This window comes from Rhea americana, unplaced genomic scaffold, assembly GCF_003343005.1.
Source record: "Rhea americana isolate MKP2758 unplaced genomic scaffold, rheAme1 scaffold_458, whole genome shotgun sequence".
Lineage (NCBI taxonomy): Eukaryota > Metazoa > Chordata > Aves > Rheiformes > Rheidae > Rhea > Rhea americana.
The window spans coordinates 149475-176775 of NW_028186599.1; the positions used below are offsets into that span (position 1 = coordinate 149475).

The 27301-nt window shown below is 38.9% G+C and overlaps 1 protein-coding gene across 2 annotated transcripts in view; it reads left to right on the forward strand.

The window, feature by feature from the left end:
• LOC146589440 (mucin-5B) overlaps nt 1–27301 on the forward strand; it is a 43281-nt gene continuing 15980 nt past the window's right edge. For both annotated transcript variants that reach the window (XM_085316223.1, XM_085316224.1), the window contains exons 1-27: nt 1–82; nt 1693–1948; nt 3522–3636; nt 4815–4902; nt 6077–6210; nt 6627–6852; nt 7630–7755; nt 8284–8401; nt 9668–9806; nt 10398–10499; nt 11519–11588; nt 11827–11964; nt 12677–12841; nt 13675–13769; nt 15698–15824; nt 19165–19417; nt 20431–20483; nt 20852–20952; nt 21240–21391; nt 22611–22749; nt 23482–23592; nt 24281–24460; nt 24802–25038; nt 25955–26111; nt 26273–26401; nt 26824–26908; nt 27129–27166. In XM_085316223.1, the coding sequence (XP_085172349.1) occupies nt 1–82; nt 1693–1948; nt 3522–3636; nt 4815–4902; nt 6077–6210; nt 6627–6852; nt 7630–7755; nt 8284–8401; nt 9668–9806; nt 10398–10499; nt 11519–11588; nt 11827–11964; nt 12677–12841; nt 13675–13769; nt 15698–15824; nt 19165–19417; nt 20431–20483; nt 20852–20952; nt 21240–21391; nt 22611–22749; nt 23482–23592; nt 24281–24460; nt 24802–25038; nt 25955–26111; nt 26273–26401; nt 26824–26908; nt 27129–27166 (3616 nt within the window). The remainder of the gene's footprint in view (nt 83–1692; nt 1949–3521; nt 3637–4814; nt 4903–6076; nt 6211–6626; nt 6853–7629; nt 7756–8283; nt 8402–9667; nt 9807–10397; nt 10500–11518; nt 11589–11826; nt 11965–12676; nt 12842–13674; nt 13770–15697; nt 15825–19164; nt 19418–20430; nt 20484–20851; nt 20953–21239; nt 21392–22610; nt 22750–23481; nt 23593–24280; nt 24461–24801; nt 25039–25954; nt 26112–26272; nt 26402–26823; nt 26909–27128; nt 27167–27301) is intronic.

The window sequence follows — 27301 nt, forward strand, 5'->3', positions numbered from 1 at the left end:
ATGGAAATAAAAAAGGGGAGATCATTTTGGATCTTTTGCATAATTTGGAGTTTTTGCAAGGGAAAAGAACCAGTTCAGATAGGTAAGAAAAAAATCTAATTCTCAGATTAATTACTCACATATTGCTCTTGACAACCAGAGTTATCAAAAGAAAATACATAACAAAAGCTAAAGGCATGCCAGATGTTGTTTAACACTATACATATGAATCCTTAACTTAAGCCTTTAGGTGTTTTAGTATTTTTCTTTGCACTACTAGGTAATTTAACAGCTGTTTTATTTCCTAAGTGGATAATCTTTAGCAGTAGACTTTCTTTATCCTTTTTAACACATTTCACTTATCTTCTTTATAGGAGAAATATGTCAGTGTAATGTCTACTAGGCTTGATTGACCAGTATGAAATTAGGAGTACTCACTTTTTTGTGTTCTGCTATACTGTTACCTGGTTTCGTTTTGAATGTCTTACATCTTTCCCAGTCACTCAGTACACAAACAACTGCTGTGATGTTTTTTGCTGTCTTGGTAATTCTAGCAACTCTCCTTACAAGAATAAGCTAGTCTTTCTCATCACTACTGTGTAGGAAAGTGCTGAATTAGCGTACTTCACTTCAGTGCTGCAAACAACTATGCAAATTACAGTCCCTTCAAAAAGCTGTTTCCATAAGGACTTGTCACTCTAGTTTATGTTGCACATGGCTAGCATCAATACTGGATTTTTTCGGTGCTCCTCTGCTGGTTCTTAGATGCGAATATCTCATAACATTTTAGAGTTCATTGAGTATATGAATGATTTTGATTTGATCTGTAATGGACCTTGCTAGGTTGATGTTCCTAAATGTGCCGTATCAACAACAGAACAAAACTTGCCGTTTCTTCTTGCCATTCTTCCACATGGGCCCAAAAGAGATGCTAAAAGCATAATGGACCAAGCACATATTTAATTCAAGGTGTAGCTTTCTTTGATTCTTATTAGCTTTGTGCAATTAGTGGTGTGAAAACTACTTTCCATGCAATTAGAGTATCTGTCAATGCCTTAAACAGTAAGTGCAATGCTGTTCTCCAAGGTATGTGTTTTGGTTGAGATGAAAAATAAAAAGCTCTGAGCTAACTGCTGAAGCTGATGGCAGGCTCAGCTGTGGAGATCAGTGGCTGCCATTTTGCTGAAAAGTCATGTTGTTTGTGATGTCTCCTGGAGGAGAATCGATAGAAGATTCCAGACCAAATTCTTGCCTGTTTTAAGGAGTAGGATTTCAAAGGCAGAAACAAGATTTAGACAGTCAGGATGAGACTCCCCAGGGGGAACTTGTCCTCCCCACTTTAGACATCTGCAGTCAAGAGGTATGTCTCCGTCTAAGATGGCACACCTCAACTCCCTTTATAGACAGTAGAGAGAAACAGGCAGTCTTGGAGCAGGGTTCATTTTTCCTAGGTAGATGTATAAGATAGGGCAGCTGAACCCCTTCTGTTTCTCACTGCTGACTTCAAAGGAGCCTGGGCTGATCTGCTTGGATTGGAGGTGTCTCTGACATGGACTTCTAAAATTAGGTGAGATTAATTTCCTTCCTGATGTCTTCCAGGGGGTAGTATTTTTGCCTTTGAAAATGTCTCCTTTATCATTTTTAAACACTGATCTCAATTGCAAACCAGCACTTGTAGAGTGAATCACTAATCTTTCTACTCTGACTCTTCAGTCCAGGTCTCTACTGTCAGCAGAAGCGAATGTGCCACCTGGGGCAATTTTCACTTTCATACATTTGACCATGTTAAGTTCACCTTCCCTGGAACCTGCACATACGTCTTTGCTTCACACTGTAATGACAGCTATCAGGACTTCAACATCCAAATCAGGCGCAGTTACAGGAATAACCTCTACATCTACTTCACCATCACCATTGATGGAATAATCTTGGAGGTGAAAGAAGCAGGCATCACAGTGAATGGGAATCAGTGAGTAAAGACTATACTTTTGTTTTCTTATGTTGTTGGTTTATCGTCATATACTAGCTATGGGTGGTCTGTCTAGAAAGGGGTCGTAACCTGCAAAGGGAAAAATGGGTGTGTGTGATGCGCTTACTTTGAACAGAATCCATTCCGTAGTACTGGAGAAGGCAAGAAGCATGTAGACAGCCAGGAATCACAGGAATACTTTAGCAAAAGGCAATATAATGTCAAATGGAACTCTAACAAAATATAAGGTGTAGGTTTCCTTAATGTCATTTTCATTTGGGGGGTGGGGGGGCTCCTCTTTTTTTGTTTTTTGAGGGTGGGAGATAAGATTAACACTTTAGTCATAGAAGATTTTGATTTTGAAGAAATTTATTTTTTTTTCTCAAAAAATTATTTCTGTGGTACTAAGCTTGCTGTTTTGGTTGCCATACAGGAATGGATGATCCTTTAAGAAAAAGTGTTCTGTTTCTAGAAAGATAAGTCCAGAAATTGCACTTCTTCATAGATCACAGCTTGCCATGGCTTATACATAACTACAAAGGACAGATGTCTCAGAAGTCATAATCCACACCTTTAATTCCAGCTTGAAATGAACCAGAAAGCAAACTGCAGACAGAAGGGCAAAAATACTCTGTGAGGAAATGGATAGTCAAGTGCAACAGTAGCTGAGTTCTATGTAATTTCAAGGGTAACCTTCGTGAGAGATGCAAAGGTCTGTTCCCAGCATATAGGTATCAAGAGCTCAGGTAAACTTGGACTCTGGAAAGAGCCCTCACAACTTTGCCGAGAAAATTGCAAGCATTATGGTCTGTCTTTTCTTGAGAGTTTTCCAGAAAAATCCAAATATAGAACAGAATTACTTGTTTATAATTATAGTAGCAAAACCCAGATGTCTTCTAAATCAAAAGAGCAATATATCTGCTATCTTCTCCACTGATCTTCTAGAGAGCCTACCCCTCTTCTGATGTAGAACAAGGAGAGTGCACAGAAAGGTGAGGAAGGCTGAGAACCTCAATTAATTACCTTAAATAAGCTGAGGTTGGCTGCTTAAGGCCTTGGTGAGATTGAAAAAGTGATCTATAGCTGAGTGACATCAGTACACAGGTAGTCAAACACACCAAAATTCCTCTGCAACACCCAAGTACCAAAGAGCCTGGAGAGATGATGAACACCTGTGTTATCCTCATGTGGAAGCAATTTCCTCATAGTGTGATCTCACTCCTCATCCTTATGGGTTAGGTCCTCAGTTCATGTCAACCAGCACAGCTGGATCAGTAGAGCATCTAATGTAGTATTGACATGCTTGTGACAAAAACACATTGTTTTGTGGATTAGGGTTAGTAAAAGGTTACAATGGAAAAGATTATCATGCCTAAATTTAACGCGTTGTGTGACTCAAGCCCGACCGTGAAAGGCGTGTCCCTATGGTTTATCTGGTTGCTTTTGACTTTAGTCTTTTTTTCCTCATATCCTTGAAAGGATTTGATGAGTCTTTCCTTCTTTTTTTCTTTTTTCTTTTTTCTCTTTTCTTCTCCCCTTCAATGTGGTCTGTTTTGTTTCCTCCAATTTCCAGGATCCCCTTGCCCTTCAGCTTGAAGAGCATCCTGATTGAAGACACCTGTGCTTATTTCCAAGTAACTTCCAAGCTGGGCCTGACACTCAAGTGGAACTGGGCTGACACTCTCCTAGTATGAACAGCCAGTTAGTTGTTTTTCTCTTGATGAATCTCATCAATGGTGGAAAGCAGAGCTGCACACAGGCACCATGTTGATTTGGGGCTTGGGGGCAGGTAGTATCACTGAATCCATAAGGTGATGGGGACATACCACACCAGTTTCAGAAACAATACTACACAATTATTTCATGAGGCAGGTGACAGTAATTGCAATTCCTAGGTCTCCCCCAAGCAATTTTACCTAACAAAAGATGCCACTGTCAATCCTGGAGATAGCATCCCTGCATTTATTTGCTTTCTCCATTGAGCACTGGCAGAAGGAAAGCTAGCCCCTCCTCCTCCCCTCCTCCCCCTCCCCCAACTCTGACTTGTTAGTTACCCTCTGTCTGGATGCACATCTTGTGTGGCAAACTAGTTTAATCTGTGTGGTCAGTTCAGTCTGTGGCTATTCTCATTCCAAGACCGCGTATTGCCATGGAGGAGTTCCCCTCTATAAATCTACCCCTGATATAACCTTTGCTGTGGTACTCTGTTTACATCTCTAGGTATAAAGAGCAATTCTCCACAATCAGAGATGGTAAGATTTCCAATACCTAAATAAATGAGAGTTGTAGGTCATGTTTCGCAGTATAGAGAGACAGAGAAAGGGTAGAAATAGAAGAGAGAAGAAAAAAAATTGGGAAGCTTTGTGTGGATTGAAGGCTAGACAGTATATAAGGCCCATACTGAGCTTCTACAATCAAGTAGCAATACTGATTTAATCAAGTATTTGCTTCCCTCTCCCCTTGTACTGCTGCTAAGAGTTGGCCAGAAGATGTTTCTTTGCAGTGTCCAGCATCACAGCACAGTTGAGTGTCTGTTCTTCTGCCCAGAGCAGAGCTGTGGTGCCCTGCATGAGGAAGGAAGCGGGTGTGTACTGGAAGATACTGGTCCAAGGATTAGTCTAGTATTCAGCCTGCTGCAGTTAGCTGTTTAATAGGTAGGAATAACAATTGTTAGAGAATTATCTTCCCGCATAAATTCAGCCTTTCTACTGGTAAATTTTATGACAGATTTATAGCTGAAAAGGAAACTACTAGAATAAGATAAGAAGTATTTCTACTACTGTGCTTTTCTACAATGAACCATGTAGTAACATGTGCTGTCAATGGGGAAAAAGACTTGAATTTCCTCTTTGCTTTTGTTTTTTAGTTGGACCTGGAAGAAACATACAAAGAGAAAATATGTGGTCTGTGTGGGAACTATGATGGCAATAAGAAGAATGATTTGATTTTGGATGGTAGGCCATGATTACAGCATGTTACCTGTAGAACAAGACTGTATTAATAATGTGACGTGAAACCTGACATCCATTTTCTCTAAGTAGGGTTTCAGGTTTCCTGAAAAATACTCTGAAATACGTAAACATTTCCATATAACAGAGATGCATTTTAAGTGCTTCTGGGATGATTTGTAAACTTGCAACAGTCTCTCAAATGTCTTTGATCCAAATTAATCGCAAGACTGTCATGCGATGCCCTTGCCAGGTTTCCCACTGACAGCAACAGACTTTAAGAAAGTTGTGGTCTCAAATGAAGCATGAGTAGATTTGTTCTCCTTTCATTTTCATCATTTTACAGTTGGTTAGCAAGTGTGATTAGCTTTGCCTTTGTAATGCAATGGCTTTAGGAGAGCTTTTATTTCCAGAAAAGTTAGTGAAAAAGCAACTGAAAACAAGGCTTTTGTGGAAGTTGTTCTCTCAGGCCTGCAACCAGTTAAAGGACTGGGGCAGTAGAGGAGAACAGACCTGGTCAGAAATCTCTATATTAAACTCCCTTCAGAAAAATGGCAACTCATGGATACTCTTCATAAGAATGTATAAATTAAAAAAAAACTTTTGTCATAAAAATTTCTCAGATCTGGAGTCAAATTTTTGGAAATACTTTGGGAAAATGTACCCTTCTAGCTAGTGTAATGATTGCATGCATGTATTGTTTTCCTGTCTTCAGCCCCTTCCCATCTTCTCTAGCCAGTGAAAAGTAGTAAATTACCAGATAATTAGAAACACCGGCACCTAAGGCTGTGCTCTAGCTTGTGAAAGTAGAAAGCAACTAAACTATGTGACTGTTACATATGCAAACACAGAATTCTGTAGATCAGGTATACCTGTAAAGAACCAAAATTTCTGAAACCAATCACCCGCAATAGAAAGGTCAAGAGTCCCATCTGATTTTTTTTTTTTTTTTTTTTTTTGGTGTGTATGCTACCAGAGTCCTTGGTACAAGAACACCAAATTCCTGATTCTAGCTAGCTAGAAGCTATATCAGGCTGTCATCCTCTATATTATGGGCACTTTGGTGAAGAACATTTTGCCTTATACCACAAAGATTAAATGCATATTCACAGACCGTTAACTGATCTAAAGGGTTACTGTGGATCTGACAGTTACTTGGATGCATCTGGGAATTTTACAGGGTATAAAATGCACCCAAGGCAGTTTGGGAACTTTCACAAAGTAGAGGATCCATCAGAAAAGTGTGCTGATGTGAGTCCAGATGACCACACTGGAAGAGATCCTAGGAGGGAAGATGATAGATGCAGTAAATACGTAAGTATGTGTGGCCAAGAAGTATAAACCCTCCTGATCTACAGCCCCAGAGAGATTGTGTTGAAAGAAGTGTTATATACAGAGCATGCACTGAACTGAATTTGTTCAGAGTCGAGCCATGAATCTGAGGAAAAAAAGTTGATCTTACAGCTGAAAGAATGTGCTACAACAATGTTAAAGAAATACTTAGTAGGAAAATATACAATTTAGTGACAGCTTCCAGTCCAAGAAAAAGAACTTCATGACAGAAGGTTAGACTGGATGACATCCTAAGGTCCCTTCCAACCTGAATTATTCTGTGATGATAGAGTTGTCATCAGAAACTAGGATGAACTTCATACAAAGATGAATGTTGGTAAAATGTTTATTATTGTTTTTCTTTTCCTTCATTCTTTTTTGTTTTTTTTTCTCCCTAGAAAAAAAAATGTAAGAAACTTCTGTCCCACTTTGGAAACTGCCCCAAAGTGGTTGCTTTTGATGACTATGTAGCTACCTGTGCTGAAGATATGTGCCATTGTGTGGTTAATTCTTCCCACTCTGATTTGGTTTCCAGCTGCATATGCAGCACTTTAAACCAATACTCTCGAGACTGTGTCCTCAGGAAGGGAGACCCTGGGAGATGGAGAACCAAAGAGCTTTGCTGTGAGTAACTAGTGCTCTAGAGATTTTTTTTCAGGTAAGCCATATATGGCCAAATTCTGACCCCTGCAGAGCTGAGCTGGGAGCTCTGCTACTACAATGAATCAAGCAATAGGAGCACTTTGAAAGAGACATTGTTAGTAGAAAAGCTTCTGTAAATTCAGCTCGATTTTTGCTCCTTAACTTTGAACTATTTTGCATATCTTCCTTTGTCTTCCTCCTTATGCCTTTTTTTTTCATTTTTCTTCTTTTTACCTTGTGCAATTAACTCATAAACGTTGTCTCTGAAAAGTCTCACTTGTTTGTCCTCAGCTTATCTTATGCGTTCAAACTCCAGTGTTGTAACTACTGAGAAGGAAATCACCCTAAATCTTGGGGGAAGACTACAGGAAGTCCAAAGAGTTCCAAAGAGCTGTTGTGGATTTAGAGGATTAATGCTGGAAGGGCTGATATTCAAGGCAAAAACCAAGCTATTATGACTCTATAAATGATTCCAGTGCCCTTTGCTGGTACCATGACTTCAGCCAACCCTGAGCTAGTAAAATAATGTGAAATCATATTTCCAAGCAGTACTATTTTCTCCAAAGATGAAGTAACAGTGACCATAAGAAGTTCTTTTAATAGTTAAAAGAACATGACAAGCCTGGGTAGAAAGTTTCGCAACCAGAGTGTGGAGGAAAGGAGAAAGAGGTTGGGTAGTGATATAATGATTCTACAGCACTTACAAACAAGTCATTAACATATCCCATCTTCGATACATGATCCCATCTGGTCTTGCAGATCAGGAATGCCCAAACAATATGGAGTATATGGAATGTGGAAACTCCTGTGCCGACACATGTGCTGACCCAGAGAGGAGCAAGATTTGCAAGGCTCCATGCACAGATGGCTGCTTCTGTCCCCCTGGTAAGGCAGTTCACTTCTTCTAATGGGCCTACACATCAAGGGACAAATAGTTCATTCCCTTTTAGTTAACGGCAATTGTTTTCTTTACCATTTTATACTAAAGATAATGAATAAACTGTTTCTTCTAGTATAATTCACAACTCTCTTCTTGGTATAATCAGATCTCTATAGGTTCAAAATCCTGGTGCTGGGGGGAGGGAAAGGACAGATGCCAAAGGACTAGACAGAAATGAATGGTATAGGTGCAGTGGAAAAAGAAAAGGAGAAGTGGTCTCTAGGAAGTAAAAATACAGGTGAAGATGTTTGTGAGATGCCTCCATGATATGAATCTAGATGAATATCCAGCCTATTGGATGCTAGATTTTGCAGTAGCAGGGAGGGGCCTGGCATGTCATTTTCCTTAAGACTTACTTCACCCATTTACAGAACTGCTGAAATACTCCTGATTTTTTTTCCTTACTTTGTTCTTCCTTCATAGTATTTCCAGACTTACCTAAGAAATATTATCTAACCAATGTGTCTGAACAGGAACTGTCCTTGATGACCTTGGTGGCAAAAAATGCATTCCCAGAGACAGCTGCCCATGTATGTTTCAAGGCAAAGTCTACTCATCTGGAGGGACTTACTCCACCCCTTGCCAAAACTGGTACTGTTGTGAGCCTGACTGCACTTAACAAGGGAGAGGCATTTATTACAGGACATTGAGTTGCATTCTGCTGTTTTCTCCTTTTTTATTTATTTATTTTTCCTATTCCTAACATTTGTCTTAACAAATAATGGCATTAATGCAAAACTTGGGATCTGGATTCCGGTAGCTCCAGAAAAATTTAGAGACAGGCCTTAACCTCATGTAGTTACGATCCTCACTTCGCATTGCCAGCAAAGACTGGGCCCAAGATTTCAGAATGCAGAAAAATGAGACTCTTTGCTGGTTAGCTCAGAGACATTAGCCACTAAAGTGGGGCAAAGAGTCATATTGTGTTAATGAGTTACGTTTCCAACCACCTCTAGATCTATAAAAGGCTGTTTCAAGGCCTGGATCTCAAAAGTCCTGATCCTTGAGAACGATTTGATTTGGAGCAAAACCTGTAGCTTGAACCCATCTCTACTCTGCACTAGTGAAAGGTGATAAGATCTCAGGTATATTATTTTCAAAACAGTTTTATTTCTTACTCTGATATCCATTTACAGAATGAACAATCATATGTGTTATTTATGCTCCTGTAATGCAGGATAGTCCTTGACTTTAGTTGTAACATTTACTATAGAGAGCAAAGAAATATACTGTGATACATGGTGGGGTAGAGAAGATGTTCTGCAACTCCCTTTACATCAAATATTTCAAATATTCTGTGCATTTTCATCTTTGCACTTTGAGAAACTGGACTCAAAGGGCTCTGGGTGGCTCCTATTTAGCCACATCTACACTTATCACTCACAATATCTGAGCTAGCATGGCCTGCTGTTTTCTGCTTGTGTGTATGGCTCTGAGAATTATAACTGCTMATTAACTGAGGTCCTTGACAGATACTTACCGAACAGTTGCATTAGTGGTATAAAATGTTGTGAGATCCTGATTGAGGAGGCTCTTTTGTTCTTAAAAAAAAAAAAAAAAAAAAAAAAGGCAGTGTAGGCCTAGGAAAACATTTATTGCTTGACCAACTCAGTTTCTCTTTGGAGGAGCTAGTTCCAAGCCCAATGCAGTTAACTATTCCATTGACAAGCATTCAACTTTTTTACTTTAAGGGCGTAATGTAAAGTCTTTCTCCCACTGGGATTTAAAAAGTAGATAACAATCTAATAAAACAAAGAAAGAGTGACTGATCTGTGACGATTCAGATATAGATGCTATCTCCTCCTTTGCTCCTTTAAAACTATGTTTATTCTAACTCCTTTTTTGGGTTTTGTACAGTACTTGCACTGGAGGCCACTGGAACTGTGTCTCTCTGCCCTGTTCCGGACGTTGCAATATAGATGGAGGATTCCATATAACAACATTTGATAATAAGAGGTTCAATTTTCATGGCAATTGCCATTATGTCTTAGCTAAGGTATGAGCAATCTTCCATTTCACTCATGAATCTCTAGCATAGCAAGAGGCATTAAACTTTGCTGGAGCTTCATTTGATCAAATGGCCCCAGTCCAGCAAAGCACTCAACATATGCTCCATCGTAAATGCCATAAATTCTCCCATTTGCAATAGACTATGAGTCAATTGCTTTGTGCTTAGCATCAGCATTTTGCAACTTCAGCATAGTTTTACATCTTTTTAAATGGATTTATTTTCTTACTGGATTTATTAGTGTAGATCTAAGCATTTCTCCTGAAACTTTCTTCATGTRTTACTGGCAAAAAGAAATGGATGATCTGATTCCTTCGAAAAGATTGACTACCATGTGAGTGTCTGCAAATGCGCTATCTACACAAGTTGATAGCAAGGAAACAGAGTGTAGAGGAAAAGCAGTGAACATGATCGATTTTGGCAATGAAAGGTAGCAGCCTGCAGTTACAGATTAAATGCCCCAGCTCTTTCAAGGATYCCTTTTAGCCTTTTAGAGATAAGTTTTTTTTTTTTCCTTCTAGCGCACTTCCTGTAACATGCGGAGACTGTCTGCACATTTGTTTTCTCACCTCTTTTCAGAACACTGATGACACTTTTGTGGTGATTGGAGAGATTGTCCAGTGTGGGACATCAAAGACGATGACTTGCTTAAAGAACATATTAGTCACACTAGGAAGAACTGTAAGTAATGTGCTTTACCTTTTGACATGTAATATGCCATTTTTATTTAGGTTCAAAGGTGGGTTTTCTCTGTAATTGTGAACTCAGCTCTATTGCAGTCCTGAGACTGCAAGATTAGTACCAGCAGATGATGAGTTTATTAGTTTTGTTCTGCAAGAGTTATTGGCTTTCCAGTTCTTTTGGATTCTGGCTTTTCCATTTACTTCAGAGATAGTTGGTTCAAAGTTATCTTTGTCAGCTTTCCCGTTTTTATGACTTCARACTTTTTAACTTGTTTCTTTTTGAGAACTGGAGGTATCTACAAGAAAGGACCTCCTTTTTATTGAGTTTTGAGACCTGAGGTTTTCTCTGCTAGAAGCAAAAGTAGCAGAATTTTCCAGATGAAGGCCTGAGGCTTCTCCTACTGCTACGATTCAAACTGATTTCAGTGGAGACAGAGTTGGGACTAGTTTTTATGCAGTTCTAAAGATATACAGATTTATCCTAAGGCCTAGATTCATCCTGTCCGTCTGGTGCTTAACTGGTATAAGCATGTTAGGAGATTCAGCATAGGAGATTCAGCATTTTAACCTCCCTCTGTAGTCAATAAAGGAAGATGAGGATCTCCAAAGGACCAGCCAGCCCACTTTAGGTAGGAGGTGGCTTCTGGAGGTACCTGTCTCCATTGACTATTGAGAGAGTTTGAGACAGATAGCTCTAATTTGGGGGAYATTACATTTCTGACTGGATAGATCCAGACCTACGTATAGTATCTTGACTACAGTTCTTAAAAAGATAACCTATTAGGTATGGGAGAACATTCAGTCACTGCTGTTGCCCATGGAGAGAGTTTTTCTTTTTTCATTATGACTTACARATTTTCTCTACATCACTCTATGGCATCCAAACACTAAATTATATTGACCCCAGAGATGATCAAGTTTTGAAAATGTTACCTTCTTAATGAAGCTTGTCAAGTCATCTCTCATGTCACACTTACTTACTCATTATTGTGGGCATTTCTTTTCTTTTCCCTGCAGACTATAAAAATATGTTCCTGTGGAAATATCTACATGAACAATTTTATTGTGAAGCTACCAGTAAGTAAAGGTAACTGTTCCTTCATCAAGTCTTCCCCAGGCTAGCCTACATCTGTTTACAGAGGGATACCTACCTGTGCCTTGCTCTGAAGAACCTGAACCTGTCTGTTGTTAGGATATTTGACTAGGTGGAAAATAGGTCTGGGAATGGCTGTGTTAGCTTTGGATGTACTGCTAAATGGAAGTTCCTGTTTACTTGCTTCATATTGATTTGCAGACACAAACACACTTTCTTTTTTCATCATTAGACGGCATCACCATCTTCCGACCCTCTACATTTTTCATCAAAATCTTGACCTCAACTGGAGTACAGATTCAAGTGCAACTGAAGCCTGTAATGCAGCTCTCCATTACAGTGGATCACTCTTATCAGAATCGCACATCTGGTAGGATACATCATGCTCTTTCAGTCTGCTCTTGTACTCAGTTATAGCTATTTGTCCGTAACTCGAAATGAACAAATTATTTGATTTTATTTGGACTTTGGTTTGTTAGAACCCTTGATTAAATCTGTAGTCTTTCAGGAACAAAGGACTGGCTAAACCCTTCAATGTGCTGAAGTAAAGAAATTAAACTCTGTGATGTTTAGTGTGTGTAGATCTTTTAGACTTCAGATGCAAAAGCAGGCTTCATCAGAGACTTGTGAAATAGAGGCTGTGTTCTTGGTTCTGTCACCAATCTGTTTKTTATCTGTTACTTAAACTTTCTATGCTTCTGTTTCCTATCTGGGTAAATAGATAACACCCCATCTTGCCAACCTGTGCCAGTATTTTGGTTTTGTTTTGTTGTTTGTTTTTTGTCTTTTCCTTTTGTTTTAAACTTTTTGGGAAGGGACTTCTCAATCTGTCAGTGTTTACTGAAGCAGATTTAATCAGCCTCCAAGCTATCACTAAGTGCTACTATAATACAGAAAATAATAGTTGTACTGTAAAGACAGAGTCCTATCTGATTTCTGGGGATATCAAGGAGTCTCTGAAGGAAAATGGRCTCCTCTCAGGCAAGGCCTATTTGAGTGCTAAGGGTATTCATCTAGAAGCCATTCCTTCTAATGCTCATCTTATGATTTTTTTTTTTTGTTCCCTCTGCCACCCACTCAAGGTCTTTGTGGCAATTTCAATAACATCCAGACTGATGATTTTAGAACAGTCACTGGAGCTGTGGAAGATTCAGCTTCTGCCTTTGGTAACTCATGGAAAACTAGAGCCAGCTGTTTTGATGTTGAAGACAGCTTTGAAGATCCTTGTGCAAACAGTGTGGATAAAGGTAGCAGGCTTTTCATCCCTGAATTATCAGTGCTAAATAATTCTCATATGTTGGATAACCTAAAAAGCTTCAGAAATCTTATACCATCAAAAGCCACTGCCTCTGAGGTGATTAATAGAATATATAGGTTTTTGCAAGCTTCTAAGATGACAGCTTTGCTTTTAAAACAAAACAAAAAATTCACTGCCAGATAAAGAGATGACAACTTCTTTTCTGTTGACTTGAAAACGCACAGGATATCAATCAGAACAATTTATGTTTAAGGCAGAAAATACTAAGTATATTCTTGGGCAAGACCTTCATCTGATCTAAATTGTTAGAGGTAGACGGAAGTCAAGAGGAATATGTTATCAATAATACTAACTTAAGTAAACACTAGGTACCCTATCCAGCTTCTCATTTTGACTGCAGTGAGGGTTTGGATATATAGAGTATTCAGAGTCTATTCACCCAGCTAATATGTGTAATAAAAGCTACCATTTTTAGTTACACAGCTCACTGATTATTAGATGCCTGATGTTATTGCTTGATTATAATTTGTAAAGAATTAGGAAAATTTCATGGAAAACATTGAAAATGGGGAGTTTTAGTTCTGTAAATCCACGCACAGTAATAATGTTAGTACTTGGAAAGATGAAACCTTTCTGTTAGGAAGGTGGCTAGTCACCCATCTAACCATGCTTGTCACCTTGATATGTTAATGTCCACTATTTCCTTCCAGCATTACCTGAACATCTTCAGAATGTAATATTCTAGATCTGATTCGTGATAATATTAATCACAAAGTAATGTCGTCCAGGTGACTAAGGACAATGATCTTTTTTTCCACTCAGAAAAATTTGCCCAGCATTGGTGTGCTCTTCTGTCTAATACAAGCAATGTGTTTGCTGCTTGCCATTCTGTTGTAGACCCTTCTGTGTACATCAAGGTAAGCCTCTGTTCCAAACGGGTGTTTTAGTCTCGTCCAGAGGCTGATCTGCCATGAATGTACTATGGTCTATAGGAGTCAAATAGGTTACAACAAGATCTATTTGCAAAGAAGTTCACTGGTGCTGTTGAAAACATTAACCAAATAAGATACTGTGGCCCTTCTTGGCTTAGCCTGGGAAATATTAAGTAACTGCCTTCCATGAACAGCWCTACCATCACTTGAAGTTCCTGTTGTGTGATCCAGAAGCTAAAAAGGAAAAATTGAGTTTGTTGTTTCTGAAAACTGTTCAGCCTTTTAAAACCCAAACCAGTGATTCCACATATGGAATTTATTTCCCATGAGGAATTTTATTCCTAGGGAATTTTATTCCCCATCATAAAAAAAAATACTCTTGATTCCCACTTTTTCTTCACATATTAAAATGTTCAGACATGCGAGTTAGCTTGAAATGTTTGTTCTGGTGAGAGACTCTTTTTCACCAAAAGAACCTCCCAGGGAAAGAAAACAAGCAGGTTCTTGCATAGGTCTACTGAAATCTGCAGGACTGGCCATATTTTTAAAGTTAATCACAGGCCAATCTGAACAGAGGCTTCAGAGGTCAGCAGGACACTAAACTAGCTTCTGTCTTTCCCTGTGTGAAGTGGTGCAAATATTAATGTCTGCAGAGATAAGATGAATTTCAAGTCCTCTGTTGTTTGCTAAGGCAAGAAAGATAGTCCTGTGTGTCACAACTAATTCTCAAGGAAAATTATTGTGACACCAAGCTTTCTGAAACATCTGTCTTTTCTTGAAGTCCCTCTGATTTTGTTTAAATTTCACATTGAGGGATGAATGTATACTACATTTGCATCTTTTATAACCCACTTATTATGGAAGCAAATTAATCTCTTTGTATCTGGAATGCAGGAAACTATTCTTACGTACTCTTGGTATACAGCTCTATAAAGTCGTTGTGGAAGCTGACTGAGCTAGGGAATTACCACATTTATGTGGATAATAAAGCCGTTTCTATAGAAACTGTAGAAGAGTCATGTAGGGAACGTATAAGATACAACTTACTGAGAGATTATCTGAGATTGGAAATTTTCCTTAAATTTAGTGTGTCTTTGAATACCTAAAAAATAGGGCTCATGCTTCTCCCCTRCTGCTAAGCTTTCCTCAAGAATGTATCTCCTTTAAAATTCGTGTTAATTAAGGAAAAGTGATAACCAATTTCCTATGGATACATTTGCTGCTTCTGCTGATCTTACAGGATTTTTCAAACCTGATCAGCAGAAGTGTTTTCCATGACATCACTGGTGGCAGGATAAGGCACCATCTATGCAGTATGAACATAATGCTCTCTTATTAACTGCCTGTATTTAGAAAGTGTATCAAGGGTGCACTTGGGTGCTTCTGTCCAGTCACGCAGTTAAAAGAACTTGAGCCTTAGAGCCCCTTTATACATATTTAATTACTTCTTTATGTGCCATTACGTACAATTCCCTATTAAATCATTGCTAATAAATGCATTTGTCATTTAATATCTTGTCTATACACAAGCTCCTGTCATTGCTGTGCAATATTATCACCTTTACACATTTGAATGCTGTATATGGACAGACATGTCCTGGATTGTACATCTTCATGGGAGTCTAGTGTAGACATTCGTTAGTGCTTAATAGACTATGAGTGTCTTTTATTGCTTTATTATTCATTTGTTTGAGTATTATCATCATTGAAGTAAAATGACTGTAATTGATCTCCTGTATCCCAGATTTGCATAGTATTTCATTAGCATATATTTTGGCTTAGAGATATTACAAATTAAATCTCATTGATGATAATACTTAACTGAAAAAGTATTGCTTGCCTGCTTTTTGAATTGCTGAATATCTCATTGCTGTTGCTGTGCAATAATGCCTATGTCCTTGTCTGTCACCTAGAAATGTATGTACGACACCTGTAATGCTGAGAAGAGTGAAGTGGCACTGTGTAGTGTGCTCTCTACTTACTCCAGAGACTGTGCTGTAGCAGGCGTGTCCCTGAAGGGCTGGAGGCAGGGGATCTGTGGTATGCATCCTATATTACCTTGGGTAGGGACGTGGGGGAACATCTTCAGGAGAGCATTTTCTTGTGGCAGTCTATGTTTTGTGCTTACTCATCAAGGTCATGGGTCATCAAAAAATAGATTAAGTATACATATTCTAGGGAAAAAATATCATTTGCCTGCCAAAATCGGTTCATGTCCGCTTCATGAAGGGGCTCTTATGATGTATGTTCCTTGTGTAAAACGTTTGGTGAATTCAGGACTCAGAATGCTGAGGGAGGAGTATAAAGTGTGTTAATCAAATCAAAACAAGCAATGGCAATTAGATTAGCTTTGAATATGTGGTCCTCCCAATGTATTTTAATTCTGAGACCTTTTTTACAGCTCAGCTCAGTCCTGCTGTCGTAGGCGTTGCCCAAGCACATGGTATCAATCTCATTAGTCTTATTTTTTCCATGTTACATTAAAGTACTAATGATTTTTAATAAATGTATATTGCTGGTAGCTAAGAATGTGAAAGTGTTTAAAGAGATACATTATTCAGCACAGGAATAGATAACAAATGGACAAAAGTTTCTTGAAACATAAGTTTGTATTTGGACGTCCACGTTTTCACAAAATCCGAGGTTAGGAGTCCGAATACGCATGTATTTTTTTGTGTGGCACTATCAGAATTTATTATGTGATGATATCGGAGCTGCAAATAAAACTCAGGAGTTCTAGCTTCTGAATTTTATTTTCTCATTTCTGTTTTTCCGTAGATCAGCCAGTTCAAGTGAGATTTGTGTATTTCAGCATGAAAATAGATATGTGCATTTCTTGATTAATAACACATCTGAATATGAAACATAACAAGAATGATTTTTATGCAATTTAGATGCTACTATGATCTATTTAATTACTTGATTTAGAGGCTAGCTGGAATATTTAGTAGAAAGAAGCACGCATGTATTGCTTTGTAGAAGGAATTTAAGATTACAATAAGAAAAATTTAATGAACTTGTGAAAAAATTCAAAAGGAACACAATGTGGTCTACAGCAAATTATTCTGAAATCATGCAGATTTCTGTACTAGATACAGTTCCTGTCACAGAATCACAGAATCAGTAAGGTTGGAAGGGACCTCTGGAGATCATCTGGTCCAATCTCCCAAAGATTTCCTAGTGCTGGTTGCACTGGGGCTTGAATCCAGGACCTTCAGCATGTAAAGCAGATGTGATAATCCACTGAAATCTTTGTTGTCAAGTTAAGAACGTGGAATTAGTGACATTCTGTATGTCAAAGCAAGCCAGGGTTGCAGCACAGGTTAGACTAAAATCTGTTGATTTACAACACAGTAGGTAATATAGCTCAAGCAGTGTAATAACCTCACGAAAAATGCTGATGGCTTGATCTGCATGATCATATTTGGCTTTATTAAAAAAAAAATCAGGAACACGCCTGTGATAAGATAGAGGTTTGCGTTACTCATGAGTGGAAGAGTAAACGGGCTAGAAAAGCCACTTTCAGTGGTCTGTCCTGTTGCTGGGGTTGGAAAGGCTCATTTGGCTCCTGTGCCTGTGACCAGCTGTAGCAGGCTGCAGGCAGTGTCCGAGGCAGGTGATACCGTAAGGGGATGTCTACGTTACTGTCAGTTGAGTGAATAAAATAAGTAAACTCGTAATAGCCAACAGAAGGCATTGTGTATATGTGACTGAACCTTTAGTGGAAAAAGCAACCATTTCTCGAGTTACTCATTACCGAGAAGCCCCTTTGGGTCAGTAGCCTTTGCTAAGTCATGGCCATGTTTTTCTATTGCTCCCTGCGTGAGCTAGCTTGAAGCTATCTTTGGTATGCTCATGTGTCCTGCACTCCTCTAACTGTGTTGTATGCATACTTGACCATGAATACGACTATGATTACGTAATCAAATAACCTTTTTCGCACAAGACCTTGCTTTTCCAAAATGGATCTTTTCCTTCTGTGAGCAGTTAAAGGGAAAAAGTAGACCTATCATTTTGTTGCATTCATAACTAGCAATTAAGACACCCATTCAGGTAAATCTCTTGGCACGTGGCCTGGGATACAAGCTCATGTTTAAGTCCTTTAAAGAATAAGGGTATCTATCTTATTTGGTCCATTGTGATTTACGAATACTAATTGTCTCATCTTCATAGTACCCCTATAAAGCAGGAAAAGTGGGCTGCCTTTTCTTTTTTTTCTTTCTTTTTCCTTTTTTTTTTTTTAATACAGGATATCTTGTTTGCTCCAACCAAGACCAGGAAATCACTCACCAGTTGTTTTTTTTGTAGTAGTTATTGGTTTTTTTAATGTGTACACAAATCTAGCATACTAATCTAAGAAAGTGTAGTACAGCCATAGCCTAAAAAAAAAAACAAACAAAAAAAAACACAGCTTTATTTAATCAAGGAATCTAATTACTGATCAGGTGATATTGTTGCTGCACAGCTAGCCAACCCAGTTTCCCATAAACAGCCCTTCTAGTAGATCTGTGTGTATCTGAAAAACAAAGCTGTGGGGCTAAATCTTTGGGAGTGTGAGTTAGAAAGTCTAGTCTTCTTAGGCCCCAGTTTGCATTGAATTTCAGTAGAATCTAGATGCCAGGGTTTCTTGAAAATCACAGCTTTTAGGTGGTATTTCCTGATGCAATTTCATGCTTTACCTAAGGAGACCTTCCTACTGCAGATTTTGTGGCAGAGTTTTGAAGGTGATACGGCTTGATAGCCCATGAAGGCTCATCAGCTTTTCACTACCTTACAGGGACAGTTGAGCCCTTTAAGCTTTTGCATTTAACTGTTTTGTCTGCCCAGAGAACTTAGAAAGTTTCTTCCTCATTTCATCAGAGCATGCTAAGAGTTTTCCTCAAGAAATTCCCAAAATCTATGAGAATTCAAACACAGTTTCCATGGTAACATCAACTGATTAGCAGAGTTCTCTGGCACTACTCATATAATTTCAAAATTTATCCCTACAAAATATGTCCATTTTTCAAATTACTTGCAGATGAAGGAAGCATTACTGAAGGAGAACAAATTCATTTTTAACTACAAGGACAAGTCAGAAGTTACTGATTTCAGTTCCTGACATATAATAGAACTGTAAATTTTAGAAACAGCAAAATCATAGTGATTCCCCTGATCTCCTAGAATCCCTTCTTCCCCTGCTTCCCCTGCTGCTGAGTATTTCAGCATTCAATCTTACCTAGTTTTTGAAAGCTATGTGAGCAGGTTTCTCCCAGACCACTGGGAGACAAGGTCTTCCAGTTTGAATAAAAGTAGATTTACAGCTACCACTGGCTGCACAAAGAGCATGAATGATGGTTGCCGGAGGAGGCCATACATCCATTTTATTTCTCTTGCCAAGATCCCTCTGAGGAGTGTCCTGAGACTATGGTTTATAACTATAGCGTGAAGTTCTGTAACCAGTCTTGCCACTCCCTGGATGAACCTGATCCACTGTGCAAAGTTCAGATCGCTCCAATGGAGGGCTGTGGTTGCCCTGAAGGGACCTACCTCAATGATGAGGAGGAATGTGTAACTCCAGAAGATTGTCCCTGCTACTACAAAGGCAAGATTGTCCAGCCTGGGAACTCCTTCCAAGAGGACAAGCTGATGTGGTAAGCGAGTTTGCTGATGCAAATGCAAATGCCAATGTCCCTACTAATAATGTCTGAAAGGCAACACCTTAGAGTAAGGAATAATGACATACTTCTGCTTAATACTACCAAAGCAAATTTTACCCTGGCAGGAAGGACAGCCACAGCGAAGTTTAGGATCCCATATTCCTGCTAATGGCAAACAAGAACCTGAAAGCATGTAAAGCAGAGAAATTTTGGGGATCTATCTGTACTACAAAGTTCTGAAAATATGAAGCATGAATGTGTAGTACGAAAAGATCCATATATAGTGGGAACCAATTTTCTARAAGATATAGAGAGCTTGGGGGAAGTTTTGGTTTTGAGATGAAAAAACAAAATGAAAAACACCCTACATGCTATATAAAAACTAAAAATGGCCCAGGAAGAAAAGCAAAATCTCAATTTTGAAGCACCAAAAAAAAAAAAATTTTTTTGAGGGAAAATACTAAAAGTAAATATCTTGTATTTCCAATAAAAATAATTGGCCTTCTCAGCTAGCTCAGGGTAACAATGTGAACAAATAATAGGGAAAGTGAATTATTCAAATGATTTTTGTGTCTTCAGATGCCAACCTGTTCTCTCTCTCTCTTTCTCTCTCTCTGACTCTCTTTGTATACATATAGATACGTTATATGATTTTTCTGAGGATTTTAAACTATTCTGTAAACATAGATTCATTTAATAATTAAAGAGGTCTCATTTAAGAAAATATTGGTCACATTTTATAGCGTGGGAAATAGATGCTTATGAAAGACTTGATTTAGGGAAAATACGCAGCAAATGAGGACCAGATGAAGGAAGAGGATTTGAGAGCTGAGTGACTTAATTTTTCTTCTGTGATGGTAGCTCATGTCTGTGAACCTGATAGGTGTACAAAATGTTCATTTTAGTCTATTTTGTTATTTGTGTGACTAGCAAAGCTTTGCAGTGACTTTTTCTGTAGAATAAATGTGTGAAGAGCTGATGTGTTTCATTTTATGGAATCTCTTTAGTAAATGCATTCAAGGAAGATTAGACTGCATTGGAGAAACTGTCCTAGTAAAAGGTGAGATTTTGTTAAATAATGACATTATAGTGTCAGTATTTATAATATTTTCAATATATCTCTCACTTTCTGCAACATTTATTATTAGATGCATTTTTGCCTCCTCCCTGATATTTGTCAGTTATTGATAACAGTTTTCTTTGCAAAAAATGTCACCACAGTTGCTGAATACTTAAAAAGCGAGGATATTTCGCAAAGCTTAGTGGTGTCTGTCCCCTTCTCCACTGCTGATAGAAATAGGAACTGGAAGTATGAGACACATGCTACCCTCTTTCTTTGAAAACTGCTGTGCTCTATCACAAGATGTCTGACGGTGTCCTCATCACTTTCAATAAATGACGTTCCTATAATGTTTTCTTCTTCAATAGACTGCCCTGCTCCTATGTATTACTTCAACTGCAGTTCTGCGGGTCCTGGTGCGATCGGATCAGAGTGTCAGAAAAGTTGTAAGACGCAGGACATGCACTGTGTAAGGACCTCACCTCCTAGCAGGAGCATGGGACAACATGGCTATGCATGTATGATTGTCCTTAACAAATGCTGACGGTAACGCGTTACACTGTTTACAGACCAAACATTTTTTTGATAATGCAACAGTTACAGCTATACGTTTAACCGTGATGCTTATAGTTTGGTTGTCAGTGATTTACAGTCGTGGAATTTAAAAATAATTTAAAAGTTTGGCATCCAGAGCTAACATCTCTGTTCTTTCTGTGCATTAACACATGACTTTGTATTATATCTTCATATACACAGTATGTCACAGAATGTGTCTCTGGCTGCATGTGTCCTGATGGGTTGGTATTGGATGGCAGTGGGGGCTGTATTTCAAAAGACCAATGCCCATGTGTCCATGGAGGACAATTTTATAAGCCTGGGGAAACCATCAAAGTTGACTGCAACACATGGTATGTTATCCTAAGGAGTCTTGTTTTATAATTTGCAGCCGCAGAAGGAAAATAGCTAATAAAGTAAAATAGAAGTAGTATATCGTGAGAATAAGGGGCAGAATGCATTCTGAAACCTTCCTATTCATCAATAGAGCAACCAGGCTTTTAGATAATAAAAGAGAAACATTTCCCTTCTGCATTACATTGCACCAACCTGCCCTTGGGAAGAAGAGGTGCCAAGCTTTTCTGTCTAATGATTTCCATTCCACTCTGTAGGGTGCTTGCACAGCAGTTTGAGAAATACCAGCCCCATCCAGGCTGGTCTATGGCTGGTCGCTGTACAAGCATGCAAGGCTGAGAGGGCATTTGAGTCTGTGTCTGTTGGGCACAGCTGAACCTCAGAAAGGGGATAAATTTAGAGGGGGGAGGAACTGCGGGGATGTCTCAGTTGCTTACAGTGCTTGTGGGTTTGTAGTTCTCAAATGAGGTAACTGAAAACTCGTGTTGCTGGTATAATGCTACCGTAGTCCTTACGGCTTATTACTGATTATAGTGGGTGAACTTTTTGTATAATTAGACAGTTTGTTTACGGAAGGATGAGATTGTGTAGTCCTGCCAAGAGGAGGTACAGAAAATAAGAGCAATAAACACTTTGGCCTGATCACCATTGGCATAAGCATTCAGGTTTAACATGTGAGGCCAAACCCTGGTAAGTGGTTGGTAATGTTACAGAAGCCATTAAGAGGTTTTACTGCAGTGAGGACTTTGTTTCTAGGAGAACAGAATACTCATGGACAAAATTGTAGAATCCSTGAGCCAAGGAAATAACTACTAAAATGTTCTCTGTGTGGTCCCCCTGAGTGGAGGTGAGGTTTGGCAGAGAAGACAGGAAGMTAATGTTGGTTCACACCACTACAGTCACGAACAGTTTTGACCTTCTGGTGCATCACAAACTGATACTCAAATGCATTTCAAGTATTTTGTTCTTCACCATGAACTTAGCTCCTAAATCCTTGCTGCCTGCTGTCAGTCTTTAATGGTTTAAATGATATTTAAAGGAAAAATACGATAAAAATATACAAAGTTCAAAGATGCATCTTGGTAAAAACTACAGATTTTCTGGTTAGTAAGCCATCTTATGGCATGATCTCAGAATAACTGGAAGAATGAAAGACTTTCTTTGAAGTAAAACTGTGCTTGACACAACGATTGTGAACCTTTTTATTTCACCTCCCAGCACCTGTGACAAAAGGCAGTGGAAATGTACACACAATCCCTGCAAAGGAACCTGCACGGTCTATGGAAATGGACATTACATGAGCTTTGATGGAGAGAACTTTGATTTCCTGGGAGACTGTGATTACATTTTAGCTCAGGTATCAAAGTTTTTCACTTTCCTGTCTGTGTGCTTTTCACAGTTTACACTTCAGGATTCAGTTTGAATAATTAGAAGCCTATCCCATGCAAGATCATAAATCCTGATGCGCAGAGCCCACCCCCTTGTCTCTTGTACCTAGAGCAATGCAGTAAGACTTCTTTCCATACAAAAGCAAAGCAATTACCCCTCAGAAATGACACAAGAGGGCACTGTGTGATCCTAAATGGTTTACTGCTGGAAAGGACAGCCCTTTTCCTGGTGTCATTCCATCATTTGCAGTGGGAAAGGATTGCTATGATGTGGAAAAGCTAAATGTCTCTATAGATCATCCTTGTGTGTTAGTACTTTTTTGTGAGAAAAGCATGTAAACGTTACTGGGTGAGCCTAAACTCGTGTACAATAATTGCGTATGAGACAGAATTCAATGAGATGTTTTGTCATCTCCAGATTACAATTGTTTGTGCTAATATTAAGTAAAGTATACTGTATATTTTTGGCTGTGCATGACTGATACTACAGAAAGTTAATTTTTCAACGAAGACTTTCACCTTAAAATTTCTGGTCAAGTATAAACAGTTCAGCTATGACCAAATTCTTCTAAAATGCCCAGAGTTTTGATGAGCAAAAACATGACAAAATAGCTAAGTCAGATAAAAATATCATGTGTTTAGAGCTCCTGAAAATGTTTAAGACTGGGATAACCTAACACAATGTTACAAATTTTTCTAAGGATTTTTGCCCCAACAACATGGATGCTGGCACCTTCCGAATTGTAATTCAGAATAATGCCTGTGGAAAGTCGCTCTCCATCTGCTCTCTGAAGATCACTCTGATTTTTGAGGTTTGTCTAGAACGAGTTATAACTGAGGAGGTGTGAGTTTTAATTATGTGAGCAGTTAGTGTATTATGCCCTTATATTATGCCTTTGTATTCCAGTTTAAACATGCAGAGAGACAAAAGCACTCTGTGTTGCTGTGCATCTGTATCTGTGACATTAGTGTTGATGGAGTGGTGATAAAGTTTTTAGAGGAGTGTGTTTCTGTGCCTGGGCTTGAGCATAGGGCAGACCTATCTACAGAGGGAAGAGTTTCTTCCTTCCAACTCAGGTTTAGCATTTCCCCAAAGCATATGTAAAACAGAAAAGTGATTTCTCCCAGGAGGCGGGGGGAGACTGTGAAACAGATAGGCATGACAACTGGTATTTGAGCACACCCATGCTCTTCAGAGCAACTGTGCCCAGCAAAATGGATTTCTGCTAGAATGCAAACAATTTCTATGGCCATGAGGCAAAACTTGTGATGCCTGGGAAGAAGTTTCCCAGAGAATTCACAGGGTTTTGTTTGTGTCTTGGAGGCCAAGTCTTACAATTCTGAGGACAGAAATAGGCTGAGACTAGAAATAGGCTGAGGATAGAGATAGGCTGCAAGTATTACAGAAAAATGAGATGAATGACAAAGATGGAACGTCAGTCCTGTTGTGCTGAGTTTTCTGTTTGATTTCCTTCCATGCAATTTATTTACTCCTTTTAGAGCAGTGAAATCAGGCTCTTGGAAGGAAGAATCCAGGAGATTGCTACTGATCCAGCAACTGAGAAGAATTACAAGGTGGATCTCAGAGGAGGTTATATTGTGATTGAAACAACTCAAGGAATGAACTTTATGTGGGACCAGAAGACTACAGTTGTTGTTCATGTGGCACCGTCTTTCCAGGTAGGTGCAGGACTGACTGAGAGCTACAACGTCAAATTTAAGAGTCACACATGTAGTACTGGAGACCCAGCCTGAAAAGCAGAGCTTGGAAAAGAGTTCAATCCAGTGGACAAGAAGCAGCAAGTGGACCATATTTTGTGTTTTATTTCACCCTGCAATCAGTACAAAGTGCTCCAGAATATTTGGATCTAGAAGTAAAGCCAGATGCTTTGCAGTATTAGAGGGCTGAGAGTGATTTTGTCACTAAGACTCCAGCTTTTTCTAAGACCTATTTTGATAACTGTTTAGAAACTTGCAACTATTTTCCTTTTTCACTTACTATACCTGTGCAAATTACCCAGGGAAAAGTCTGTGGCCTTTGTGGGGACTTTGATGGCCGCTCAAGGAATGACTTTACGACCAGAGGGCAGTCAATGGAGATGAGCATCCAGGAGTTTGGAAATAGCTGGAAAATAACCAGCACCTGCTCAAATATAAACATGACTGACCTGTGTGCCGATCAGCCTTTCAAATCTGTTCTGGGACAGAAACACTGCAGCATCATWAAGAGTAACATCTTTGAAGCCTGTCACAGTAAGGTAATCTTGTTCTCTTCTTATCTGCAGTACTCTCACATTAAGCATTTTTCTGCAGTTATGGAGTACGTTTGTGCACAAATCGTTACTATTAAAGGCTGTTACACAGTGTCCTAGAATACAATGGCTACATCTCTCAAAACCTCACTTTATTGTTATGCCAGCTAAATCCTGTTGCACTGTATTAATGAATCAGAGTGGTGCCTGTCTGGAATAATCAAAGACAAAAAGGAAAATCGCCACTCCGTGCAGAAAGCTAGGTATCAGTTTGTGATCAATAACTCAGTATAAGGCTATACTTATGGGGTTCCTTAGGAAAGTCAATTCAAATTACCCAAAGGAATACATTATTTGGTAAATTTTGGAAGCAAATTGAATTAATCTAAACAGAAGAAAAGCTACTAATTCTTGATGAGAATGTCTATACAAGGCTTCAGTGCAGTTTAGTAATCTCTTTTAAGAGTTATTTGGGCTTAATTTCTTTGGTTAGCTCATGCTGACAAAGGTTAAAACACAAGTGATGTGAAATTCAGTGGAAATAAGATTACATTTGGTGTTCATTTTGATGTTATTTCTCAATTAGAGAGTGCATACACTATACATTTGTGCTAACCCAAACCAAGGTAGATCTGTCCTGCAGAAATTACATCAAAAAGATACTTTGTGTGTAGATGCAAGTATTACAAACATGAGATTTAGAAGATTTAGAGTCCAAGTCCACCAGACAGGTGAAAACTAGAAAACTTTACCTATTGTGAAATATCAGAGCTCCTTCCTGGCAATCCTAGACTGTCACTGACTCAGCCTGGTTCTCCCCAAGATACTGACACTGGATGGCAGAATTTCAGAGCTCATTCTCTTATTAAAAGACAATGTGGGAGAAATATCTGTGATAACAGATCTGTTGATATTTTGATAGGTGAACCCAATACCGTATTATGAATCTTGTATTTCTGACTTCTGTGGCTGTGACAGTGTGGGAGATTGTGAGTGCTTTTGTACCTCAGTTGCTGCTTATTCAAGAAGCTGTAGCAGAGCTGGCATCTGTATTGACTGGAGAACTCCTGCCATTTGTCGTAAGTATTCCTTGAAAAAGCACACAGAAAAGCAATATTCCATGTACTTGGGCTTCTGACTTCTGGGCGCATACATGACTTAAACTCTTGTTTGTAAGAATTAGAATGTAAACCTTGCTAGAGATCTGAGATTTGGAATTTTTTTTCTTTTTCTGTTCCAGCTGTGTTCTGTGATTATTATAATCCACCTGACAAACACGAGTGGTTTTATAAACCTTGTGGAGCCCCTTGTCTAAAGACCTGCAGGAACCCACAAGGAAAATGTGGTAACTTGCTGTATAGTTTAGAAGGTAATTTTTGATGGACTTTGATGGAGTGTACAGGAGGCAAAGCTAGTAGTCCTACTTTAAATGTCTTAAGCATCAAGGTTGCTGTCTTCCATGAAAGACTATTTCATTCCATTCCCAGAAACTCACTGACTGAGCTTTGGGCTAATTCCCCATTGTGCCGTTCAGAGCAAAATTTGCCTCTGCCTTTAAAATTGGGCAGAGATACAAGGACATTAACTCTAAATTTACACAGAATAATTCTCCATTGACAAATAGAGTTATTAAAACCTTTGAGGGACTGGGAAAAAGAAGATGAGGACAAATAATTGGCAATATGAAGAACTCCACATTCATTTGAGAATCAAATATGCCACTGAGAGGTATTTGTGCTTGCCCTATATCTGTGTGAAGGAGACCAAGGACACTTTATGTTAACTTTCCAGGCTGTTACCCAGAGTGTGATCCTGAGAAACCGTATTTTGATGAGGACCATAGAGAGTGTGTTTCCCTCACTAACTGCACCTCATGGTAGGTCAGGTGATGGTAAGAGGGGCAGAATAGGGTTGGCCATGACTATCTAGGCAACATCTGGTTTATGTTTATAGGAGCCATGGCAGTGGCAATCATAATTAAATCCTAAAGGAGTAGGCTTCTTTGTAAAAATAGATACAATTGTAGACTTTTGTTGTTATTCTATATATCGACTCAAATCGGTAAAATGATCTTATCCTTTCCTCTTTACCTTCAGTGATCCTGAAGAGACACTGTGTACTGCAGACTCAAGTGGTAAGTTTTCACCACCCTCATCATTCCTATTTATCCTGTTAGGACAAGCAGGACTCAATATCATGTGATACTGCAGCCTCATTGCCAGTAGGACTTCAGCTAGTTAGTTCAGTAGATGGAGGCACAGCAATGCCT